At 41.8% G+C, this 22,667-nt stretch overlaps 1 protein-coding gene across 1 annotated transcript in view; it reads right to left on the reverse strand.

Annotated features, from left to right (window-relative positions):
• Positions 1 to 17,178, reverse strand: part of Ubr1 (ubiquitin protein ligase E3 component n-recognin 1) — a 135,229-nt gene extending 118,051 nt beyond the window's left edge. Inside the window, exons 1-3 of the mRNA XM_052726086.1 lie at positions 16,987 to 17,178; positions 7,863 to 8,119; positions 4,860 to 4,938 (exon numbers count right to left, since the gene is read on the reverse strand). Coding sequence (XP_052582046.1) covers positions 4,860 to 4,938; positions 7,863 to 8,119; positions 16,987 to 17,067 — 417 coding nt within the window. The 5' untranslated portion in view covers positions 17,068 to 17,178. The remainder of the gene's footprint in view (positions 1 to 4,859; positions 4,939 to 7,862; positions 8,120 to 16,986) is intronic.
• Positions 17,179 to 22,667: the final 5,489 nt, after the last annotated feature.

The raw sequence follows: 22,667 nt of genomic DNA on the forward strand, positions 1-22,667 counted from the left end.
AGTAATTGAGTAAAATAAATGTAAAAATTTTTAAGAAAATAAAAAAGTAGGAAACTGAGAGAGGTGGTTTACACCTGTAATTCTAGTACCTGGGAAACTGAAACAGGACTGCCATAAGTTCAAGATCAGTCTGAGTACATAGTCAATTACAGATTATCCTGGGCTACAGTATAAAAACTGTCATAAAAATAGAGAAGGGGCTGGCAGCGGTGGTGGCACACGCCTTTAATCCCAGCATTGGGGGGCAGAGGCAGGTGGATCTCTGTGAGTTCAAGGCCACCCTGGTCTACAGAGTGAGTTCCAGGGCAGCCAGGACTGTTTCACAGAGAAACCCTGTCTCGAAAAAACAACAACAACAAAAACAAAACAGAAGAGGGAGGTTGGAATATAGTTCAGTGATGGAGTACATGCCAAGGCCTGGTTCTTTTCTCAGCATCATGTATTATGTTTGTCTACAGCAGTGGTTCTCCAACTTCCTAATGCTGCGACCTTTAATACAGTTCCTCATGTTATGGTGACTCCCAACCATAAAATTATTTTCATTGCTACTTCATAATTGTAATTTTGCTATTATGAACTCTAATGTAAATATCTGTGTTTTCTGGAAGCCTTAGGCTACCCTCAAAAGGGGTTACAACCCACAGGTTGAGAACCACTGGTCTAAAGCAGTATTGAACATGAAAAATACAAGAACAGAGGACCAAGGAAAACATTCAGTGGCAAGAGAGTCTAAGACAGTATTTGAGAACAATAAAGAAACAAAATTTGAGCCTTGTTTTACAGCATCTTCTGCTACTCACTTTGCTATTGTCCTTTCAGAGGTGGCCAACTTATTTGATTTGATAAATTAAATTCTAAGAGTCAAAGACCAGCATAATACTTGATCAAATAGAATGAAAGCTGTGGCCACAGTCTCTTCTAGAGTCTTCTAGCCAGGTGGTTGTGGCTCATGCCTTTAATCCCAGCACTCAGGAGGCAGAACCAGGCAGATCTCTGTGAGTTTGAGGCCAGCCTGGTCTACAGAGCAAGATCCAGGACAGGCACCAAAACTACACAGAGAAACCCTGTCTTGGGGGGGGGGGGGGGTGTGGAAAGAGTCTTAGAAGCTGACACCAAGAATCAGACCTGCTTGAGTTGATAGTCTTTTACTGAATACATCTCAAAACCAATTAGAACATACCCAGAGATGAAAACAAATTCACTCGTAATCTCCTTTTCTCTGTCCTTTCCTGTTCATATCTCTATCTGATTTGGGTGTCCTGTATCCCCACTCGACTATAAACCTTTGGTGGATGAGGTTCAGACCTTATGTATTTTGTACCTTCTATGTCTCTCATAGTATTTAGGACACAGAAAATTTTAATAGCATTTGTTAAAAATGAATTGGGATGTTAAGATCAAAAGGACCAAAGAACAAGCAAAGCTGGCAGCTAAGATTTAATTATAAAAACAGCTATTAATGTCAGGTATGATAGCATACACTCTAATCCTAGCACTTGAGAGACAGAGGCAAGTAGATCTCTGAGTTCAAGACCAGCATGGGGTGGGGGGGCAGGTAGCTGAAGAGATGGCTCAGCGGTTAAGAACACTGACTGCTCTTCCAAAGGACCCAGGTTCAATCCCCAGCACCCACATGGCAGCTTACTTAAGTTCTAGGGGACACCCTCACACACAGATATTCATGCAGGCAAAACACCAATGCAAATGAAATAAAAATAAATAAATAATTAAAAGAAAAAAAGACCAGCCTGGGCTACATAGTGAAACCCTGTCTATAAAACAAAAACAAAGGCAAAACAGTTAATATGGTATGTTTTAGTATCAGCCTGTTTTATATATTCTAGAAATCTGTTCTGCATAATGAGTATATATACTGCATACTGTCTTTCAAATAAAATAGCATTCAGAGTGCATGTCTGAAATCTCCAAATCTGGGAGTATGAAACAGGAGGATTACTGCCAGCCCAAGGCCAACATGTACTAAATAGTGAGTTCGCCTCTAGTGCACTAAAGGTGGCCGACGCCTTTAATCCCAGCACTCGGGAGGCAGAGGCAGGCGAATCTCTGTGAGTTCGAGGCCAGCCTGGTCTACAAAGCGAGTTCTAGGAAAGGCGCTGAGAAACCCTGTCTAAAAAAACAAAAAACAAAAAAAAAAAAAAAAAAAAATAGTGAATTCAAGAACAGCCTGTGCTCAAAAGTGAGTTCTAGGCTAGCCAGGACTACAGAGTGCCAGGCTGTCTCAGAAACACACAAAACATACACACAAATATAGCATTAGAAAATTATCAGAGCTGGGAATATAGCTCAGTGATAGAGCACTTGCCTAGCACATATGAAGTCTAAGTTCAATTCTCATTACCTTCACCTTAAAAAATGTATCTATTAGATTGGGTTACAGCTCCACCATAGAGCTCCTGCCTGGCATGTGTGTACAAAGCACACTGGACTCAACCTCCGGCACTGCCAAGATCAGCAAATGAGGACTGGGAATCTAGCGCCGTGATGCAGTGCTTGCCTACCTCCTGTAACCCCCAGCATACAAAAAACCAACTCAAACAAAATTATCTGTGTACCTAAGCAAGATACTGAAAATTTTGTAGGAAAACTTTGAATAATGCAGATAAATATAAATAAAAATTACAGTTGCCGCCGGGCGGTGGTGGCGCATGCCTTTAATCCCAGCACTCAGGAGGCAGAGGCAGGTGGATCTCCGTGAGTTTGAGGCCAGCCTGGTCTCCAGAACGAGTTCCAGGAAAGGTGCAAAGCTACACAGAGAAACCCTGTCTCGAAAAACCAAAAAAAAAAAAAAAAATTTACAGTTGCCTTTTTGTCCCACCATCTGGAGATGATATGAGTCTGCTTTTACACTTAGATATACCTTCATATTCCTTCCCATTGTTTGTTTTTGGGTTTGTTTTTTTTTATTCTGTTTTGTTTTGTTTTGGAGATAGGGTTTTTCTCTGTGTGGTCCTTGCTGTCCTGGAACTCACTCTGTAGACCAGGCTGGCCTCCAACTCAGAGATCCACCTGCCTCTGCCTGCCCGGCCACCACCGCTCAGCCTGATTTCTTTCTTTTATAAAGTATTTCTCGTCAAAAGAATCTACATAAGGTACAGGTAATATACAAAGTTTGACAATGAAACAAACACTCTAACTTGGAGTCGAAACTGAGGGAATTTCAAAACCATTAAAGCTCCCTGTGTGAGCAACTTTGAAAATGTTTCATTTTCCATGTACTCTCTTTTGAAGAATATTTTCTTTAAGCTTGTAGACTTAATTTTTTTTATTATTTGTTATTCAGAAGCCTGTCTTTCTATGTAACCCAGGCTGGCCTAGAACTTTCAAGTTTACAAAAGATATGGATGATATATCTTCAAAATGTTATGTTTTGCAAGTACTTGAAGCATGTCATATAAGGCAAAGCCTAAACCCCATCATTAATTAGGAGAGCACAACAAAAACTAAATTCTGAGACTGCTCTGCTGCCTACTGCACTCAGGAGGTTCCTGAGGATCACTAACTTTACAACAACTTACAGGGCCCATCGTCCGAGGATGTGGGAAACTGAACTCACATATACAGTTTAAGAATCTGGGCTGGAAAGATGGCTCAGGGGTTAAGAGCACTGGCTGCTCTTCCAGAGGTCCTGAGTTCAATTCCCAGCAACCACATGGTGACTCACATTCATCTGTAATGATATCTGGTGCCCTCATCTGGCCTGCAGGGATACATGCAGACAGAACACTATATGTAATAAATAAATCTTCGGGCCGGGCGGTGGTGGCGCACGCCTTTAATCCCAGCACTCGGGAGGCAGAGCCAGGCGGATCTCTGTGAGTTCGAGGCCAGCCTGGACTACCAAGTGAGTTCCAGGAAAGGCGCAAAGCTACACAGAGAAACCCTGTCTCGAAAAACCAAAAAAAAAATAAATAAATAAATAAATAAATAAATAAATCTTAAAAAAAAAAGCATCTATAATTGGCATAATCACTTCATACGTTATCTAAGTAGGACTAAAGATCTATATGTCTTAGAACTCAATAATTCTTTTCTAGATATACAACCTAGAGAAATCTTATATGTATACTAAACATGTTCACAACAGAATTATTAACAGTACCAAGTTGGAGCAATCTACATATCCACATGCAGTACTGTGAATAAAGACAATATAGTTTATTAAAGACCAACAAACAAACTACAGTTACATACGTAAGGTTATTCAACAAGAACTATGTACCTACCATACGAATCCAACTATATAAAGTTCAAAACAGATAAAACTTTTCACTATGATTTGAGGCATAAGCTGAAAGGGAAAAAAATCAAGGACACCATTTACAGGGTAAAGAGTGTTCTCAAGGGAGGATAAAGTGACTGAGATCAGAAGGAACCTGCCTTGTCCCATTCCTTGATTTGGCAGTAGTTACATAGGTTTGGGGGTTTTATAAATTTTATTTTTATTTTATTTATTTATTTATTTATTTTTTGGTTTTCAAGACTAAGTTTCTCTGTGTAGCTCTGGCTGTCCTGGAACTCGCTCTGTAGACCAGGCTGGCCTCAAACTCACAGAGAACCACCTGCCTCTGCCTCCTGTGCTGGGATTAAAGATGTGAGCGACCACCACCTGGAAGTTTTTATTTATTCTTTAAGTGATTTTCATACGTTATACTGTCTCATTAATGTCACCACAAAATGCTATAAGGAGATACTTCTAGAGGTAGCAGATGTCTTATCATTGGACAGATTTAACTCCACATCAGAGCTATTTAGCAGGAAATGAAACAGTACTCAAAAATTTGAACTAGATGGTCGTCAGATTCCTACTATATAGGTGATTTTATGTATTTTTTTCATACCTTGTAACGATGGTTTTTATGAACACTACTCTGGAAGCAGTCCATACAGAGAACACATGTCGGATCAATCGCACAATCCCTGAAAAAGACAAAGAATTAGATTCCAAAAACCAACTTGCACTGACACTTCAGGTATGACTATAAAATGAGTGAGCTTCCTGTATATTAACAAAACGAACACAAAAATGCCCCAAAAGCTGAGTTCTAAGAACACTTTGACCTAGCACTTGGGAGACAGAGGCAGGCAGATCTCTGTGAGTTCGAGGCTAGCCTGGTCTACAGAGAGAGTTCCAGGACAGCCAGGGCTACACTGAGAAACCCCGTCTTGAGAAACAAAACAAAACAATAAAAAAGAACACTTTGAAAAAAAAGACAGTACTGTTGCCATAATTTCAGCCTCATTTCTAACACATTTTTTTTTTTTTTTTTTTTTTTTTTTTGGTTTTTCGAGACAGGGTTTCTCTGTGTAGCTTTGCGCCTTTCCTGGGACTCACTTGGTAGTCCAGGCTGGCCTCGAACTCACAGAGATCCGCCTGGCTCTGCCTCCCGAGTGCTGGGATTAAAGGGGTGCGCCACCACCACCCGGCCAGAATTAAATCTTTTAAATATGTGAAGAGACAAAGTTAGAAAGTTGAAAAATAAATTTTGGAGTTGGGTGGTGGCGCACATGTGTACTTTCTGCACTCTTGAGGTGAAGGCAGGAGAACTGCTAAGAGCTGAAAGACAGCCTGAGCTACAGAGTGAGTTTAAGGCTAGCTTGGGCTACACACTAAGATCCTGTCTCAACAATACACACACAAAAGGAATTTTAGAACTGGCGGAAGAGAAAGGGGAGGGAAAGAGGGTGAATTTTAAGCCATAAAGGTTGTCCAAAACTCTCAAACTTCTCTGTAAAAATATATGATCTAATCTGTTTAGTTTAGTTTCTAATTTGAATTTTATTTTTGAGAATTCCATATGAGCACTGTATTTTACATAATCTCCATGCCTCCCTCTTCCCCCTGTAACTTGTTCTGTGTCCTCCACCCCCTCTCAAATTCATGACCTCTTCTTTATTACTGACACACATGCACCCTACTTGTCCATTTAGTGTTGCTCAGATGTGTATGTGTTTAGGGCTGACTGTTGTGATTGGATAACCTACAAGGGAGCTTGTCCCTAGAGAAGACAGACTCTATCTCAGCAGTCCCTGATTGCCAGCAGCTCTTGACCTAGGGTAAGACCTTGTGAAATCTCCCTGTCCATGCTGGCATGTCAACTGGTGCTGTCATTATGCAGATCTTATTTAGGAAACGGTACTGCTGAGATTCCATGGGTGCAGCTTCCCTGTCAGGGTTAGAAGACACTATCTAGTAGCAGTTGCCCTGGTCTTCTGACTCTTAAACTACCCCTGCCCCCACCTCCACCTTTTCTAGACTGTTCTGTAAGTATAAGGGTTAAACTATAGATGTATCGGGCTGGATGCCCCAGTTATCTATTCATTTTACAAGTTGTAGATCTCTATAATAATCTCCCTTAACACTACTGATGCTTTTGAATTAACTAGTAATTATTTTATTGGGGTAGAAGGAACTATCTTGTACATTGTGGGATGTTTAACAGCAATCATGGTTTCTACACACTACCCTCTAACTGTCACAATGTTTCCAAGAAATTTTGGAAAGATGAGGGCTACAAATGTTTACATGTTTTAGTTGAAACTGTGCTTTGGCTTAAAATTTATACGGGGGAAAAAATAAATTGCTACACAAAGCAGCAAAATAGAAAACAAATGCAAGAGCTGTTTTTTACCCCCCTGAGAAAGTAACAGGATAAAGAAGTTGTTTTTGAAAACTTTTAACTAAGGGCTGAAGTGATGGTTCAGCAGTTAAAAGCACTGGCTGCTCTGCCAGAGGACCTGGATTCGATTCTGAGCACCCATATGGCAGCTCACAACTCCCTGTAACTCCAGTTCCAGAGGTCCCCTTTTCTGAACTCTGCAGTACCAGGCACACACATGGTATACAGACATACATGCAGCAAAACACACAAAATAAAATAAGATAAAAAACACTGTAGGATACAGGAAACACAAAAACTATTAACTATACACACTCAGTGAAGCCTAGAACAAGTCAGGCATAAGCAATGAAACTCTGCTGATAAAGTCTAAAAAGGCATAGTTAGAACCTAAATGACCTCGAGCAAAGAAGGAAAACAAAAAGTGGTGCTAATATCTAAGTCAAAAACGTCCGCTGGGCATGGAGGTGCACACCTTTAAGTCCCAAGTGGATCTCTACAAGTTTGAGGCCATCCTGGTCTATATAGGGAGTTCTTGGCCAGATAAGGCTACATAGTATGACCCTATCTCAATAAATAAATAAAAATTAAAAGCATAAAAAAAATGAAACAAAATTTCAAGCAGGAATGTAAAAACTTTCCTGATCTACAATGACATTTAAGACAATTCCTTTACCCAAAACAAAAGGCCTACACCTGCCTCCAATTTCCATACAACTGACCTCTGACATTCAACTATATTCCAGCTGTTCTCACACAACCCTTGACCTACAGTTCTTTTTTTGTTGTTTTGTCTTGTTTTTAGAGACAGGGTTTCTCTGTGTAGCTTTGGAGCCTTTCCTGGAACTCACTTTGTAGACCAGGCTGGCCTCAAACTCACAGAGGTCTGCCTGCCTCTGCCTCCTGAATGCTGGGATTAAAGGTGCACACCACCATCGCCCACCTCTTGGATACTTTTGAAGAACAGAAAAAAGAGTGAGAGAACTGTTTAATAAGAAATCATATATTTAAAAAATCATATATATTAAAAATCATATATATTAAAATCATATATTAAAAATCAAACTCTATGGGCAAAAGTGGACTTAAAGCATAAGCTAAAAGGAACTTAAGATTAAATACACTATAGGCAGTGACAAACCAGGAAAAAGACATCGTGAGGCAGGCATGATGTGAACTTTAACCCGTAAACTGTAACCAATCCTATAAATGTCGGAGGCTTACCTACAAGAATACGTTGTTTCTCCACTTTTGAAAACCTTCCCACACAACTGAAATGCTCCACTGTGCTTCAACTTCTCTAAACAAATATCCGGATCCTCTCCAAATAAGTACCATTCCAATGGAGTGAATATTGACATTTGTACATTCTCTTCTTGCTTTTCCGAATCTGGGTCCATCTCAGCAAAATAAATTTCTGGCACTAATTGTGCCAAATGATGTAAGAAAGCAGTATAAAAATCAGCTTGTTGATCCCACCACTGAAAGGAAAAAAAGATGACAATCAGATTTTCTTTTACTATTATTTTATTTATTTTTATAAATTCTTTTTTTAGTTAAAAATAGAGTATCTTATTTTTTGAAAATTTCATACACAATCATATTGATCATATTCACTACCACCCTTCCCCCTCTCTCCACCACCTACTTCCCCATCCCTTCTCAACTTTATGTCCTTTTCCTTTACGTGTGTGTGTGTGTGTGTGTGTGTGTGTGTGTGTGTGTGTGTGTATATATATATATATACACACTGGAGTATGGCCGGCCTGCCAGGGGCCACACCCTTAAAGCCAAGTCCCCACCACCCCAAGACAAGATTTCTCTGTGTAACAATTCTCACTGTCCTAGAACTCGCTCTGTAAACCAGGCTGGCCTTGAACTCAGAGATTCACCTGCCTCTGCCTCTCAAGTGCTGAGATTAGAGGTATGCACCACCACTCCCAGATACCAAGTTATTTCTTACTGATCAAGGAATACAAATAATGGCATAATTCTGTACTTCCAAATCAATTTGCAATACTTTTATCCTTCATGAATACAAAATAAGAGGTGAATCAACTGGACCAGCAAGATGGCTCATCAAGTAAGAGTACTTGCCATCAAGCATGATGACCTGGCGATCGCCAGGAAGTATAGGCAGGGCCAGTAGGAAAGGAGAATGCTGGGAAGAGGAAGGCTGAGTCAGGAGTCGCCAGCCAGACACAGAGGAAGCAAGATGTCAAGGTAGAACTGAGAAAAGGTAACAAGCCACGTGGCTAAACATAGATAAAAATTATGGATGAATTTAAGTGTAAGAGGGGTTGGGGATTTAGCTCAGTGGTAGAACACTTGCCTAGCAAGCACAAGGCCCTGGGTTTGGTCCTCAGCTCCAAAAAGAAAAAAAAAAGAAAGAAAGAAAGAAAAAAAATTTAAGTGTAAGAGCTAGTCAGTAATAAGCCTAAGCTAATGGCAAGTAGTTATTAATATAAGCTTCTGAGTGATTATTTTATAAAAGGCTTCGGAACTGTGGGTGAGAGATTTGTCTCGACCGTGGGCCAGGTGGGACACAGGAAATCCTGCAGCTACATGCTAACAGGTATATTTGGATTTGTTGTTGTTCCTGTAGGGAGACAAGGTCTCACTATGTAGCCCTGTCTGTCCTGAACTCATTTTTGTAGACCAGGCTGGCCGCAAATTCACAGAAATCTATCTGCCTGTCTCCACCTCTGAAATGCTGGGGCTAAAGGCGTGTGCCACCACACCTAGCCATTAAGTTGGTAGCCCTTTCAGTAGACTGGAAGCTCCTGAGGAAAGGAACTGCCTTTCAAAAACCCTTTAGACCCACAGGCACAGCACAAACACACAACAGAAGTTCTCAGAAGTCACTTGATTAAGTACGTGTTACTAGAAATAACAAGGCAAATTTTGACAGCAAGCCTTCCTGACTTTGTCTATGGAACCGTTACAGTAGATGCAGTACAATTACACTCTCTCACCAAGTTTCCACTATTATCAGAACGTCAGAATTTGCTCTTTAATTTTTTAGTTCTTTGAGGGAGTTTCATACAACATGTTTTGATCATATTCAGCTTCTTTCCCAACTCTGCCCAGACCATCTCTCCCTGCTTCCCTACCAGCCCAACTGTGTGTCTCTTTCTAACCCATCAAGATCACTTTGTGCTGCCCAAATATTCTCAGATGTGTGGTTGACTTACCAGGGACACTCTTAAGAAAAAAACCGTCTCCCTTTTCCAGAAGCTAGCAATTGCCAAAGGCTCCATGGCTAGGGGTGGGTTTCATGCCCACCTCCCATCTCCACGCTATGGTCTAGTCTAGCAATTGCCAATGGCTCCATGGCTGGGGCGGGTTCATGCCCACCTCCCATCTCCACGCTATGGTCTAGTCTGACTTGGGTTTGCACAGGTTTTGTGCATGTTGTCAAAGTGCAGCTTCCCTGCTCTGTCCAAAAGACACTGTTTACTTACAGTTATCCACTACCCACTGCCTCTAGCTCTTATACCCTTTCCAGCCCCTTTTCCATGAGGATCCCCGAGCCTTAGGAGGAGAGGTGGTCTATTATTATTATTATTATTATTATTATTACTGAAATAAGGTCTCTCTTGGTAGCCCAACCTGACCTGAAACTCACTATACAGCTCTGGGTGGCCTTGAACTCATGGTAATTCTTCTGCTTTGCCCTCCCAAATTCAAGGGTTGCAAGTATAAGCCACTATATCCAACTCAGAAATTGTTTTTCAGTTAAAATTTCTGTAATCTCTTTTGAGATTAAAACACACACACACACACACACACACACACACACACACACACACACACACACACAAAAGGGTCAGTAAGATGTCGCAGCCATGATGACCTAAGTTTAATCCTGGATACCACAAAATAGCAGGAGAAAATTAACTCCTGAAAGTTGTCCTCTGACCTCTACACATACACTAAGGTATGTGAGTGCCTGTAGTCTCACATACATACACATACATACATACAAACACATACAAAGTAAGTAAAAAATTTTTAAATGATACAATATGTATTTTACTGAGTAAACAAAGTAAGTTATTCAGGAATTATTGGTGAATGTTTCATCGTTTTCCCCTTCTGGTTGTTTTTTAGTGTTTTCCTCCATTTGCAACAGGAATTAAATGTTTAAGATGAAAGACCAGAAAAACAAACAAAACCAAACATTTTCTCCAACAACATTTGGAAATAAGGAAAGCTTTCCTAATTGACTATCCCGTAAAAACAAGTTCTCACAACATTTAGATTCCCAGACATTCCGAACATTTTCCTCATCCCCATGGAGACCAAAAGATAAGTTTGCAACTCTAAACTGTGCAGCTACAGATGCCCCAGTGGGAACATCATTCTGAAAAAGGAACTTGGGTAGAGTCTTGTTCAAACCACAACTTACCCTTCCATAAGCCAACTACTAAACATCTACAGTCTTCAGAGGCCTGTCGCTTCCCAAATTCCTTTTTAAATTTTTACTTATTTGTTTGTTTTTGAGATAGATTCTGACCATGCTGCCCTGGAACTGTCCTGGAACTCACTCTGTAGAGCAGGCTGGAATTCACAGAGATCCACCTGCCTCTGCCTCCTGAGTGCTAGGGTTAAAGGTGCGTGCCATCACTGCCCAGCAGACAAGTTCATATTTATTAAAAAAAAAAAAAAAAAAAAAAAGGCTGAAGTCCAAGCATGAGATCCCAGCCATAATCCCTGCTCTCAAAGAGCACATTCTCTTCTTGGCAGTTATATCACACTTATAGCTTGGAGAATGTGTGTAACTTATGCCCTAGATCAGTGGCACGGAGACACCTGGTCCTATAGACAAGTAGACCTAGTTTGTAAGGCTTCATTTCATTTCTAAGTTTCATATTGTCAGTCTTAATCTAATGCTTAGCCACTTTTGCATACTACATTTCATCATTCCGGTTAGGCTTGTGCTGTCTGTAAACATGCCTCCCATGTATTTATGGCATTAATAATATAAGTCAGGGCAATATATAGAGGTCCATGACAAGCAAGGTCTCGCTTTCTCTTCTTTCACCCTGTGATAAATATGCTCCCAGAATCTGTTTGATAAGCATCTTGTCTCTCGAGCCACTGTCTTCCTTTTTTACCTCTGACCATACTTTTCTTTGAAGTCTTTGGATGAATGCAATGTTTTCCTACAGCTCTTTCTGCTGTATGGACGATACATTTGCAAAACAACTGAAACATTTTCTTAGAGTTCAAAGTAAAGCGTGTGTGCATTAAAAAAGGAATAAATGAGAAGACATACCTTCCTTGTTGCTAACGTCATTTCCAAGCTTACTTATAAAAACAAAAAGTTGAAAGGCTTTTTAAAAAGTTTGCCCATAAAAACATATTAAGTGGTTAGAGTCTCACTCTACTAAGTCAAGTAGAGCTTGTTTTGAAGAAGAGCATTAAGTCAACTATTAGAAGGAATACTTAAGAGAATAACTGTGGACTTGGCTCTGGTCAGGGCTTTAATTGCTTCTGGGTAACAAGTGGGTACTTAAGGAAGCACAGTAACTCTTCTGCAGCCTTTCAGTGGTGTTTGTTTAGTAAAAGCTGTTTCCGGCCGGGCAGTGGTGGCACACGCCTTTAATCCCAGCACTCGGGAGGCAGAACCAGGCGGATCTCTGTGAGTTCGAGGCCAGCCTGGGCTACCACGTGAGTCCCAGGAAAGGCGCAAAGCTACACAGAGAAACCCTGTCTCGAAAAACCAAAAAAAAATAAAAAATAAAAAAAAAAAAAGCTGTTTCCACAAGCATTCCACTTGTTACAGGGACATAACGCTTTTTAAAGGACGTATAATGCTATGCGTGATGGTGCACATGTTCTAGAAGACAAGATTATGAGTTACAGGACAGGCTGAGCTATATAACAAGATCCCATCTCAAGAAAGGAAAGAAAAAATACCAAACTTGTCAACCAAAATAAAAATGGCTATTGTTTCTTTCATAAGTGCCATGTTAACTCATATACAGGAATTCATAGTAAGTCACCAGGGAGTAGTGAGGTCTTAATATTTTGTCTTAAGCCACCTGAGACAATGGATATTAAAGCTTAAAGGAAATTCTTTCACAATACAGCACAGGATTAACATCTTTAGAGAAACTGGATAATGGGATGGCAAGAGAAACAACCTTCAAAGGTAGCACATAAAGAATGGGCCAAGACACCTCTCCAGGGTTCATCATTTACACACCTATCTTTACACACCTATCTTTCCAGACAGGTTCTCTAGGGGCGGCAAAGAAATGAAGAAATAAAACATGTGCAGAGACAAAAGGCTGGAATCAGATAGTGTGGACTCTTGGATGGAGAAACCTCAGCACTGCAGAAGCTCAGTGTATTTATTATATGCAGCACAGATAGGCAGGGTTATTGCATACAGCTCAACAAGAAGGCAGGGTTATGACATACAGATAAACAAGGAGGCAAGGTTTATGGTATACAGCTAACCTCAATGGGAGCATTCTCTGCAGGGATGCACTCTTCAGGCCATAAATGTCTTGGGGGAGGGGGAAGGAGAGTTATGGTGGACATTTTCCATACACACTATCAATATATGCACCTGGACCAGAAGGCTTTGCCAGTCCTCCGAGCCTCCCTTAGGGAACAGCGTTGAAAAAGGGAGACTCTGCCATTTTCCCATGGGTCTGAGGCCATGCTCCTTGACAAGCCTTTGTCTATGTCAACAGCACACATTCACTCAGGACTTCACTCACTCGGCTTCCTCCAAGCTCCATACCCTAAGATAGCAAAAGTAGAAGGAAAGAGACCAGTTAAGAAGCTCCAGTTGTCTAGACAACAAATGGTGGCTTAGATTACAAAGATTAGTGGAAAGGCGGAGCTAATGTGGAGGTGTCCTGTACTGAGACAAAGATAACAGAACTCTTTTGATTTGCCTTCCTCTTGTCTTTTCCCAAAATCTACCATAAATGCTTAGACCAAAAACTAGAGGTACAGGTGTCATCTGTTTCTTTCATTTTCTTCTTCAAATTAATAAGCAAGTCTTCTTTGCTTCTATCACATTTCCAAAATCTTCCTCAAATTGATATACTCTGTCTTCCTGCAATAATTTCTCAAATACAAGTTATATCTTGGGTTACTACAGCTAATTCCTATCTGCTCTCTCTTTTTGAAACATCTATCAAATATTCTCGTGGAGACAAGCAAGCAATTGAGTTTATGATTCTGAAGCTCCGAAGTGAGAGGACCTAGAGCAATAAGCTGGGAAATGAACATACATAGATAGTTTGTAAAGGTGTAGAAGTGGATGAAATCACCTACGCAGTGTTGTGAGTACACAGAAAAAAGATCACAGTACCTTGCCGAGTGACATGCTGTAAGATGGAATTTAGGGGGGAATCCAGTCAAAGAAAGTAGGTGTTCAGGTAGATCACCCCAAAGCCCTCTGGGTTTCCCATTTTCTCAGTCCTTGTCATGGATCCAATAAACTACCCTTTCCATGACACTGCCATACTCTTATTTCCTAGGTTGTTTGGTTCCTGGGTATATGTATGTGAATATGCACACAACTTGACCTTAAAGATATTATTAGTTCATATAGACTCAACCATTAATTCTAAACTAGTAACTTCTAAATGGCTAGCTTACTAGGGCATGCCTGTGAATATGTAGCTTCTTGGACCTTTTAAGATACAAGAATCAATTCTTTTTTTTTTTTTTTTTTTTTGGTTTTTCGAGACAGGGTTTCTTTGTGTAGCTTTGCGCCTTTCCTGGAACTCTCTGTAGACCAGGCTGGCCTCGAACTCACAGAGATCCGCCTGGCTCTGCCTCCCGAGTGCTGGGATTAAAGGCGTGCGCCACCACCGCCCGGCCCATTCTAATTTTTAAAAAGTTATTATTATTGTGTGTGGGCAGGTGGGTGCATGTGCCACAGCGTGAAGGCCAGAAGACAACTTTGTGGAGTTGGTTCTCTCCTTCCACCTTTACGTTGGTTCTAATGACCAAATGAAGGTCACCAAGCTTATGCAGCAAGAACCTCTGAGCCACCTTGCCTCACTGTCACTTCATTCTCCTTACATGTTAGGTGGTGACAGTCAGTGCTGTCATTTAATAAAATGATCCTGTATCTGACAATCAGCAACTGTAACTAGAACAGCACTCTGACAAGAACGGAAATCTTTATTAAAGCTCTGTAGCTATTCTGTATCTGTGACTTTGTTTCCACCAGTCCCAGCAGTGATGGGGACACAAATTAATCAAATGGGGGTGGGGTGCTGAGGACTCAAGCTGAGCAACTTTGGCTTAACAACAGGGGTAGTAAGTATGGAGAACAAAACGGAAAACAGCAGTTTTAAAGAGTACAGGAAGTAGGATGATCTCTGGGGTCAAGCAGAAAGATTCAAGCCAAAAAAAAAACCAAAAAAACAAAACCCAAAGGAGTTATTAGGCTTCACAGTCCTAGGTCTGTATCCACTTATACCACCCTATCTTGACTCTAAATTCTTTTTTTTCTTTTTTTGGTTTTTCGAGACAGGGTTTCTCTGTGTAGTCTTGGTTGTCCTGGATCTCGCTCTGTGGACCAGGCTGATCTGAAAAAAATCACAGAGATCCTCCTGCCTCTGCCTCCCAAGTGCTGAAAGGCATTCGCCACTCCCCACCCCTACCCCCGCAGAATCTAAATTCTTTGATCATTTATATTATTTGTATTACTAGACTGAGTTTCCTGAGCTACATGACACCTCTCCTTGCTACTTTGTAAAGCTTAAAAAGCCTTGCCCAAAGAAATATATTACTCTTTGAAGGGGTGTTTGCTACAGATTCCTGTCCAATTTCTATACCATTATCTCCAATTCCAAATTAATGAATGTTTTATGGTTTTATTAATGGGGTTTTACAGTGCTAGTGGGAAAGAAATAATATGGCAAAGGTTTAAATAAACATTACTCATGTTTGGCAATAGGAAACTACAACTCTCCTGACTGCAACATAGATTACATAAAAAAGCACATGATTCTATCTATGAATCGTTTTCCTATTTATGTTTTTAGACGGAGTTTCACTGTCTAGCCCAGAGCTTGCCTAGAACTCCTGAACTTAAGTGATCCTTCTGCCTTAGCCTCAGATGCTGCAGGGATGGCAATAGAGCTCACAAGAAGAGCCCTTGCCTAGCAATGCATAAAGCCTTGAGTTTGCTCCCCAGCACTCAAAGAATGGTTTCCCTACTTGGAAACATTTTCTAGCTTCTCATCCCTTATCATCTCTATAATTGTTTTCATCTGAACTTCACTACCAGGGTGAAACGCATTTCAACTGCTTTTCGGGATGGAAGAGGAAGACCGCCAAGTGCTGACCTAGTACACACCCTTACTCCAACGCTGTCCCTGTCCGGTTTTTATCTTACAGACACTCTCTCCAGTCCCTGGGTTGACTCATTTCTGAGTCATTCTCTTGTCTCATAAAACAATGTTCAAGTGTCTGATGGGGTAAAGTAAGTCCAGAATGAGTTTCTTACAAGTATGTGTGTGTAGAATGCATTGGGGTGTGTATGTGTGTATGTGTGTATCCCATACTTCTCCATATGCAGCTATAGGCAAACTGATTAAAACATGTCATGATCAATAGTGAGTACTTCTTAAGTATCTCTCTCTCCACTAGTTAGTTGTGTGAAGGGACCACATCAGGACATTTGTTAACATTACCATGCCTTTTAGACTACTCTGTCAGTATTCTCCCTGCAGCCAGGCTATTGACTCAAACATGTTCACTACCTCTGCTTTCTCATTCTTTCAAAATCCAAGAGCCAAGTATAGATTCCAGCATTGGTTAACGGTATGTCTCTCATTTCTTCACATTTAAAAGGTAGTGACAAATGGCAGATTTCCTTCATTGGGGGCCAGACCTGCAGTTCTCAAGACGCTACTATAATGGACATCTGAACATGACAGCAGCAACACTCACTGCCATCTCAAGTCCAACCACCTATGCGATCTCACACCAGGTGCTGCGTCCTGGATTCCTATCAACAAGAGGGGTCAGCAATGCGTCCACCGAAAAAAATGGCCTTCTCCAACCTCACCTCAGCTCCTATAGCAAACCACTTAATAACAGCGTGAGTTCTTCCCACTTCAAAATAGAGACATGCATGTCTAAGCACGTTGAGACTAATAGATGACAGTCATTATACCCGGTAGAGTTGGCTGGCAGAAATGCGTGTAGGTGGCCACTAACTTTATAGGGGGGAGGGAGGCCTTCAATCCTAGGACTCCCCTTCCCCAGCAACGCCATTGAAAGCCGAGCCCCACACCCTCCGAGGCGCGGCGGGAGACTTGCGGGAGAGGACAAAAGGCGCTAGCGGGTGAAGACTCACCGAGGTCGGCCGCTGAGGGGCCCGGGGAGGCTCGGGGCTGACGTCCATCCTCTCGGCGCCGTCCGTCTCGTCGTCCGCCATCTTAAGGGAAACGAACGCCCGCAGTTCCCGACCCCCGGCCGCCAGCGAGCGGAAACCTGTGGCCAGCCCGACGCGCCGGAGACGACACTTTTACGACGGCCCCTGAAGTCAGGTTTGTCGCAGCACCCGGAGCGGCTTCCGGTCGGCTTCCCGGAAGCAGGCTCCCGACCTGCCGGGCGTAGGTTCCCACCCCCCGGTGCTCAGTCCTTGGTTCCCCGAGGCTGAGCCCCGAGCCAAGTCATCACAGCTCTGTCTTTAGCACTTTACCCAGGTAGGCGTGGTGAGATGAAAAAACCCGGGAAACCTAGTCCTTCTGTCCGCACAGGAAGACAAACTGAATCCAACGCCCTTGTGGAAAACAACGGGAAAAGAACACGGTAGATGTTAAGGAAACATCTAGAAACATTCGGGGGGTGGGGGGAGGTTGATACAAACCACATATTTATGCATTCGTGCATCTAGATGCCAAGGAATAGTTCCGAACCCTGAGGAAGCACCCAAGGCCAAGACCAAGGTTGGAGGACAAAGGTGATCAAGAGCTAATTGAACATCATCTGTTGTTTTTGTTTTTTGTTTTTTACAAAATGAATAACCCAAAGCGGAGCTGTGGTGGCGCACACCTTTAATCCCAGCACTTGGAAGGCAGAGGCAGGCGGATCTCTGTGAGTTCGAGGCCAGCCTGGTCTACAGAATGAGATCCAGGTCAGGCTCCAAAGCTACACAGTGAAACCCTGTCTCGAAAAAAAAAGAAAATGAAAAAAAAAGTTGTTTATATTAATAATAATATTGGTTGTTGTATTTAACTGGTTGTAAACCAGGCATCGGTGGTTTACAACTATAATGCTAGCTAGCATTTGAGAGGCTGAGATAGTAAGATTGCCACAAGTTGGAAGCCAGCAGAACTACATAGTTCCAAGTTAGTCTAGCTGCAGAGTGAGGCCCTGTCCCAAAGCAACACAGAGCAGAACACATGTGACCCTGTATAAAAATATTTTAAGCTAATTAAAAATTTTCTCCATCTTAAACTGTAATTAGTAAATATTGGTACAAACTACATATGCAGAAGATCTTGGGGAGGGAGTCCAATAATTTTAAGGAGTTTATTGTTATTTTGTCTTCCTTTTCTTTAAGTGAGGACCTAACCCAGGGCAAGCGCTCCACCACTGAGCTAAATCCCCAACCCCTATTTTAAGGAGTTTAAAGTGATCTTGAGAAAGTAAACTTTCAGAAACACTGTTGTAGAATCATTCTTTCCATCTTGAGAAGATACATTGTTGGGTAAAAAATCAAGTGACTTAAAAAAATGTTTTATAAGACCAAAAAAAGGAGTGTGTGTACTAAGGCTGGGCTTGTAAAGTACTTATCTAATTAACATGCACAATGGATGTTCAAGGATTCAATCCCTAGCATCACACACACACACACACACACACACACACACACACACACACAGACAAACCAATAAATGCACCTGTAGACTGAGGTTATAGTTCAGAGGTAGAGTGTTTATCTAGCATGCATATTATCCTGGACGTAATCCTGAGTGCTTAAAAAAAAAAAAAAAAGCTACTTTTATATTAAACACGTTTAATGAAGAACACTAATCACCAAAATATTATTTTTGTGTTAATGAAAACTTTTTAATGAAGAATGCTAGTCATTGTCTTCCGGTTACTATTGCTATGCTCAAACACCAGATCAAAGTAACTTGGGGAGGAAAGGGTTTATTTGGCTTACACTTCCACATCACATTCATTAGCCAAGGAAGTCAGGATAGAAACTCAAAGCTGGGCAGGATCCAGAGACAGGAGCTGATGCAGCAGCCATGGAGGGGAGCTGATTACTGGCTGCTCATCATGGCTTGCTCAGCCTGCTTTCTTAAAGAACCATGATCATCAGCCCAGGGGTGAGCCCACCCACAATGGACGGAGCCCTTCCCCGTCAATCACTGATTAAAGAAAATGCCCTATGTACTTGCCCACAGCCTGACCTTGTGGAGGCATTTTCTTTTTTTTCTTTTTTTTTTTTTTTTTAGATTTCTTTATTTATTACATATACAGTGTTCTGTCTGCATGTATGCCTGCAGGCCAGAAGAGGGCACCAGACCTCATTATAGATGGCTGTGAGCCACCATGTGGTTGCTGGGAATTGAACTCAGAACCTCTGGAAGAGCAGTCAGTGCTCTTAACCTCTGAGCCATCTCTCCAGCCATTTTCTTAATTGAGGTTCCCTCCTCTCTGATGACTATAGTTGTGTCAAGTTAGCAAAACTAGCCAGCACAATCACCAAGATCATTTTAATTTTGTCTCCAGTCTCATACAGAAATGAGCCATTGATGTCCCTATAAAACATACCTTTTTGTTTCAGATAGGTATGGGTGACTTTTTAGATTTTTTTTCCTTTTTCTTTCTTACTTTCTTTCTTTTTTTTTTTTTTTTTTCCAGACAGTGTTTCTCCGTGCAGTTTTGGTTCCTTTCCTGGAGCTCGCTCTGTAGACCAGGCTGGCCTCGAACTCACAGAGATCCACCTGGCTCTGCCTCCTGAGTGCTGGGATTAAAGGTGTGCGCCACCACTGCCCAGCTAGATTTATTTTATTTTGTTTTATTTTTTAAATCAGAAGTTGAGTATCTCTTACCCAAAATGCTTGGAATTAGAATCGTTTTTGGATTTTGTGTTTTTTGGATATTGGAATGTTTTCACATCCATACTAAGACCCAAACCTGACACAAAATTATCCCCTGGGTTTCAAAACTGGAAATTATCTTCTATTTTGTACTTTCTAGTTTCTAGTTTGTTTGTTTATAAGAAGTATGTACTGCCGGGCGGTGGTGGCACACGCCTTTAATCCCAGCACTCGGGAGGCAGAGCCAGGCGGATCTCTGTGAGTTCGAGGCCAGCCTGGGCTACCGAGTGAGTTCCAGGAAAGGCGCAAAGCTACACAGAGAAACCCTGTCTCGAAAAACCAAAAAAAAAAAAAAAAAAAAAAAAGAAGTATGTACTAGTGTAAAGGTCTAATTTTAATTTTTTTTAATTTATTTTTATTTTATGTCTATGGGTGTTTGGTCTCCATGTATGTCTATGTACCACCTGTGTTCAGTGCCCAAGGAGGCCAGAAGACAGGGGTGGATTGTAGGGCCCTGGCCCCCCATTTTGAGTAGCTATAGCCTTGCTTGTTGACCTTGACCAGATGTCCTCCCTATGCTGATTCCCTGCCTATTTCCTTCTTACTGAATGCTCACCAGAGGTTCTTTGTTCCTGTGTCCTGCATTTGGTGTAAACAGCTTAGATGCAAGAATGTAGAACATGGGTATCAAACTTCTGCCCTCCAGGGTTCTCCCATTGTGCTGTAAGCCTGTATTTAAGACCTCCTCCCTCCTTCAATAAATGGCATTCCGCATTCTGCTGGGGCGAATGACCCGCTGTCTTTTGTCTCTATTTTTTAATCGTGAACGGGTGGTGGTAGCACCGGTGTTACCGCAAAGTAGCTAGTGTTCTTAAACTGCTGAGCCATCTCTCTAGCCCCACAAAAGTCTATTTTGTTGTTTTTTTTTTTTTTTTTTGGTTTTTCGAGACAGGGTTTCTCTGTGTAGCTTTGCGCCTTTCCTGGAACTCACTCGGTAGTCCAGGCTGGCCTCGAACTCACAGAGATCCGCCTGGCTCTGCCTCCCGAGTGCTGGGATTAAAGGCGTGCGCCACCACCGCCCGGCCCACAAAAGTCTATTTTAAGAAAAGCATTTTCCTTTTTTTCTTTTTTAGAGACAGGGTTTTTCTTTTTTTTTTTTTTTTTTTTTTGGTTTTTCCGAGACAGGGTTTCTCTGTGTACTTTTGGTGCCTGTTCTGGAACTCGCTTTGGAGACCAGGCTGGCCTCGAACTCACAGAGATCCGCCTGGCTCTGCCTCCCAAGTGCTGGGATTAAAGGCGTGCGCCACCACCGCCCGGCTGAGACAGGGTTTTTCTGTACAGCTCTGGCTGTCCTGAATCTCACTCTGATCAGGCTGACATCGAACTTATAGAGATCCGCCTGCCTCTGCCTCCTGAGTGTTGGAATTAAAGGCGTGTACCACCACCGCTCTGCAAGGAAAGCATTTTCAATGTCTTCCTGCTTTCCCAACCAGATGTGATTGGGCCTTTTCTTCCTGTGGGAGGAATAATTGGCTGTATACCTAGCCTCTAGAAGCAAAGTCACTGGGATTCAATATATTTTATTTTTACTCTTGGCTGGTTTTTAAGTTTAGGAGAGGGGTTGGGGGATTTAGCTCAGTGGTAGAGCACTTGCCTAGCTGTTGGAGACCCGACTCCGGACAGCTGTGTCTTGAATTTTGTGTGACCTTCCTTACTTTATCAAACCTTGCAAAAACAGGTTCCTGGCCTAACCGTGGGCTGTACAACTTCCTGGAGTAGGTGCTAATCAGCCAGCTGCAGGGGCCTGGGACCAAAGCGACCTCACCCTTCCTTAGGAATTTTCCATTCTTCTCTCCTTTTGCTTCCTCTGCTCCCCCTCCCTGCCTGAAGCCCTGCTTATAAACCTCAATACCCAGTCAATAAACGAGACCTTGACGCGACTCAGACTGACTCTGTCTTCCTTTATGGCGCCTGGTCTCCTTTCTCTCTCACCCCCATTGATCTTTCAGGAGGTGCCTCCTCGGGTCTCCCCAATAACCTGGCCCGCGGGACGGGTCACCTAGCAAGCGCAAGGCCCTGGGTTCGGTCCTCAGCTCTGGAGGGGGAAAAAAAAGAAAAAAGAAAAAAGGAACAAAAATTAGGAGAATTAGCTGAGACTTGGTTTCCTTATCTACAAAAAAGATGCCTCTATGATAGTTGTCAAAATTAATGAGACATTACCTAGAGCCCAGAATGCCTGGTTTCCTATAATACAGTGTTTGGTAATAGCTAAGTGAATTTATGTGTGTGGTTATCTTGGATACTAAAGCACTTTCATCTTGGGGGAAGGGATCGGGGATCAGTATACAGTCTTTCCTATGGAAGTCTTTTCAGGCAACAGCATCCCCAAGTGTCTAGACCTTATTACTGCTTGGTATCCTTAGTCAGTGTCCATCAAGACTTGCCAAAAGACTTCTTCGTTCTCTGCAGATCTTATTAAGCTTGTTCCCAGTCCCATTTAGAATCTGAGAGTCCTTAATATCCCTACAAAAGATAACCTTTTCACTTAAGATAGGTAGAGTTGATTCATTTTAAAGATTCATTTGTATGTGTGAGTATGCATGTGGGCTTGCATGAGTTCATTTGGTGCTCTTCAATGCTGAGACGTCACTTCAGCCCTTAGTACAGTTTTGTTGTTCTTGGTTTTGTTTTTGTTTTTGTTTTTTTTTAATCAGAGGTTGAGTATTTTTATCTAAAATGTTTGAGATCAGACGTGTTTTAGGTTTTATTGGTTTTTTTTTCTGGATCTTGGAATGTTTTTAAATACATACTGACTATTTGGATAAGATGAAAATGTAAACATAAGATTAATTTATCTTGAGCTTAAAACCTCAGACAAGCAGCCTGTAGTCAGGTTCTAAAGTTATCACTTTGGGTTTTTGTTTTGAGACAGGGTCTCTATGTTGCCCTGGCTGTCCTAGAAGCTGGCCTTGAACTC

Source organism: Peromyscus californicus, unplaced genomic scaffold (genome assembly GCF_007827085.1).
Source record: "Peromyscus californicus insignis strain IS unplaced genomic scaffold, ASM782708v3 Scaffold_7__1_contigs__length_154581171, whole genome shotgun sequence".
Classification (NCBI taxonomy): Eukaryota; Metazoa; Chordata; class Mammalia; order Rodentia; family Cricetidae; genus Peromyscus; species Peromyscus californicus.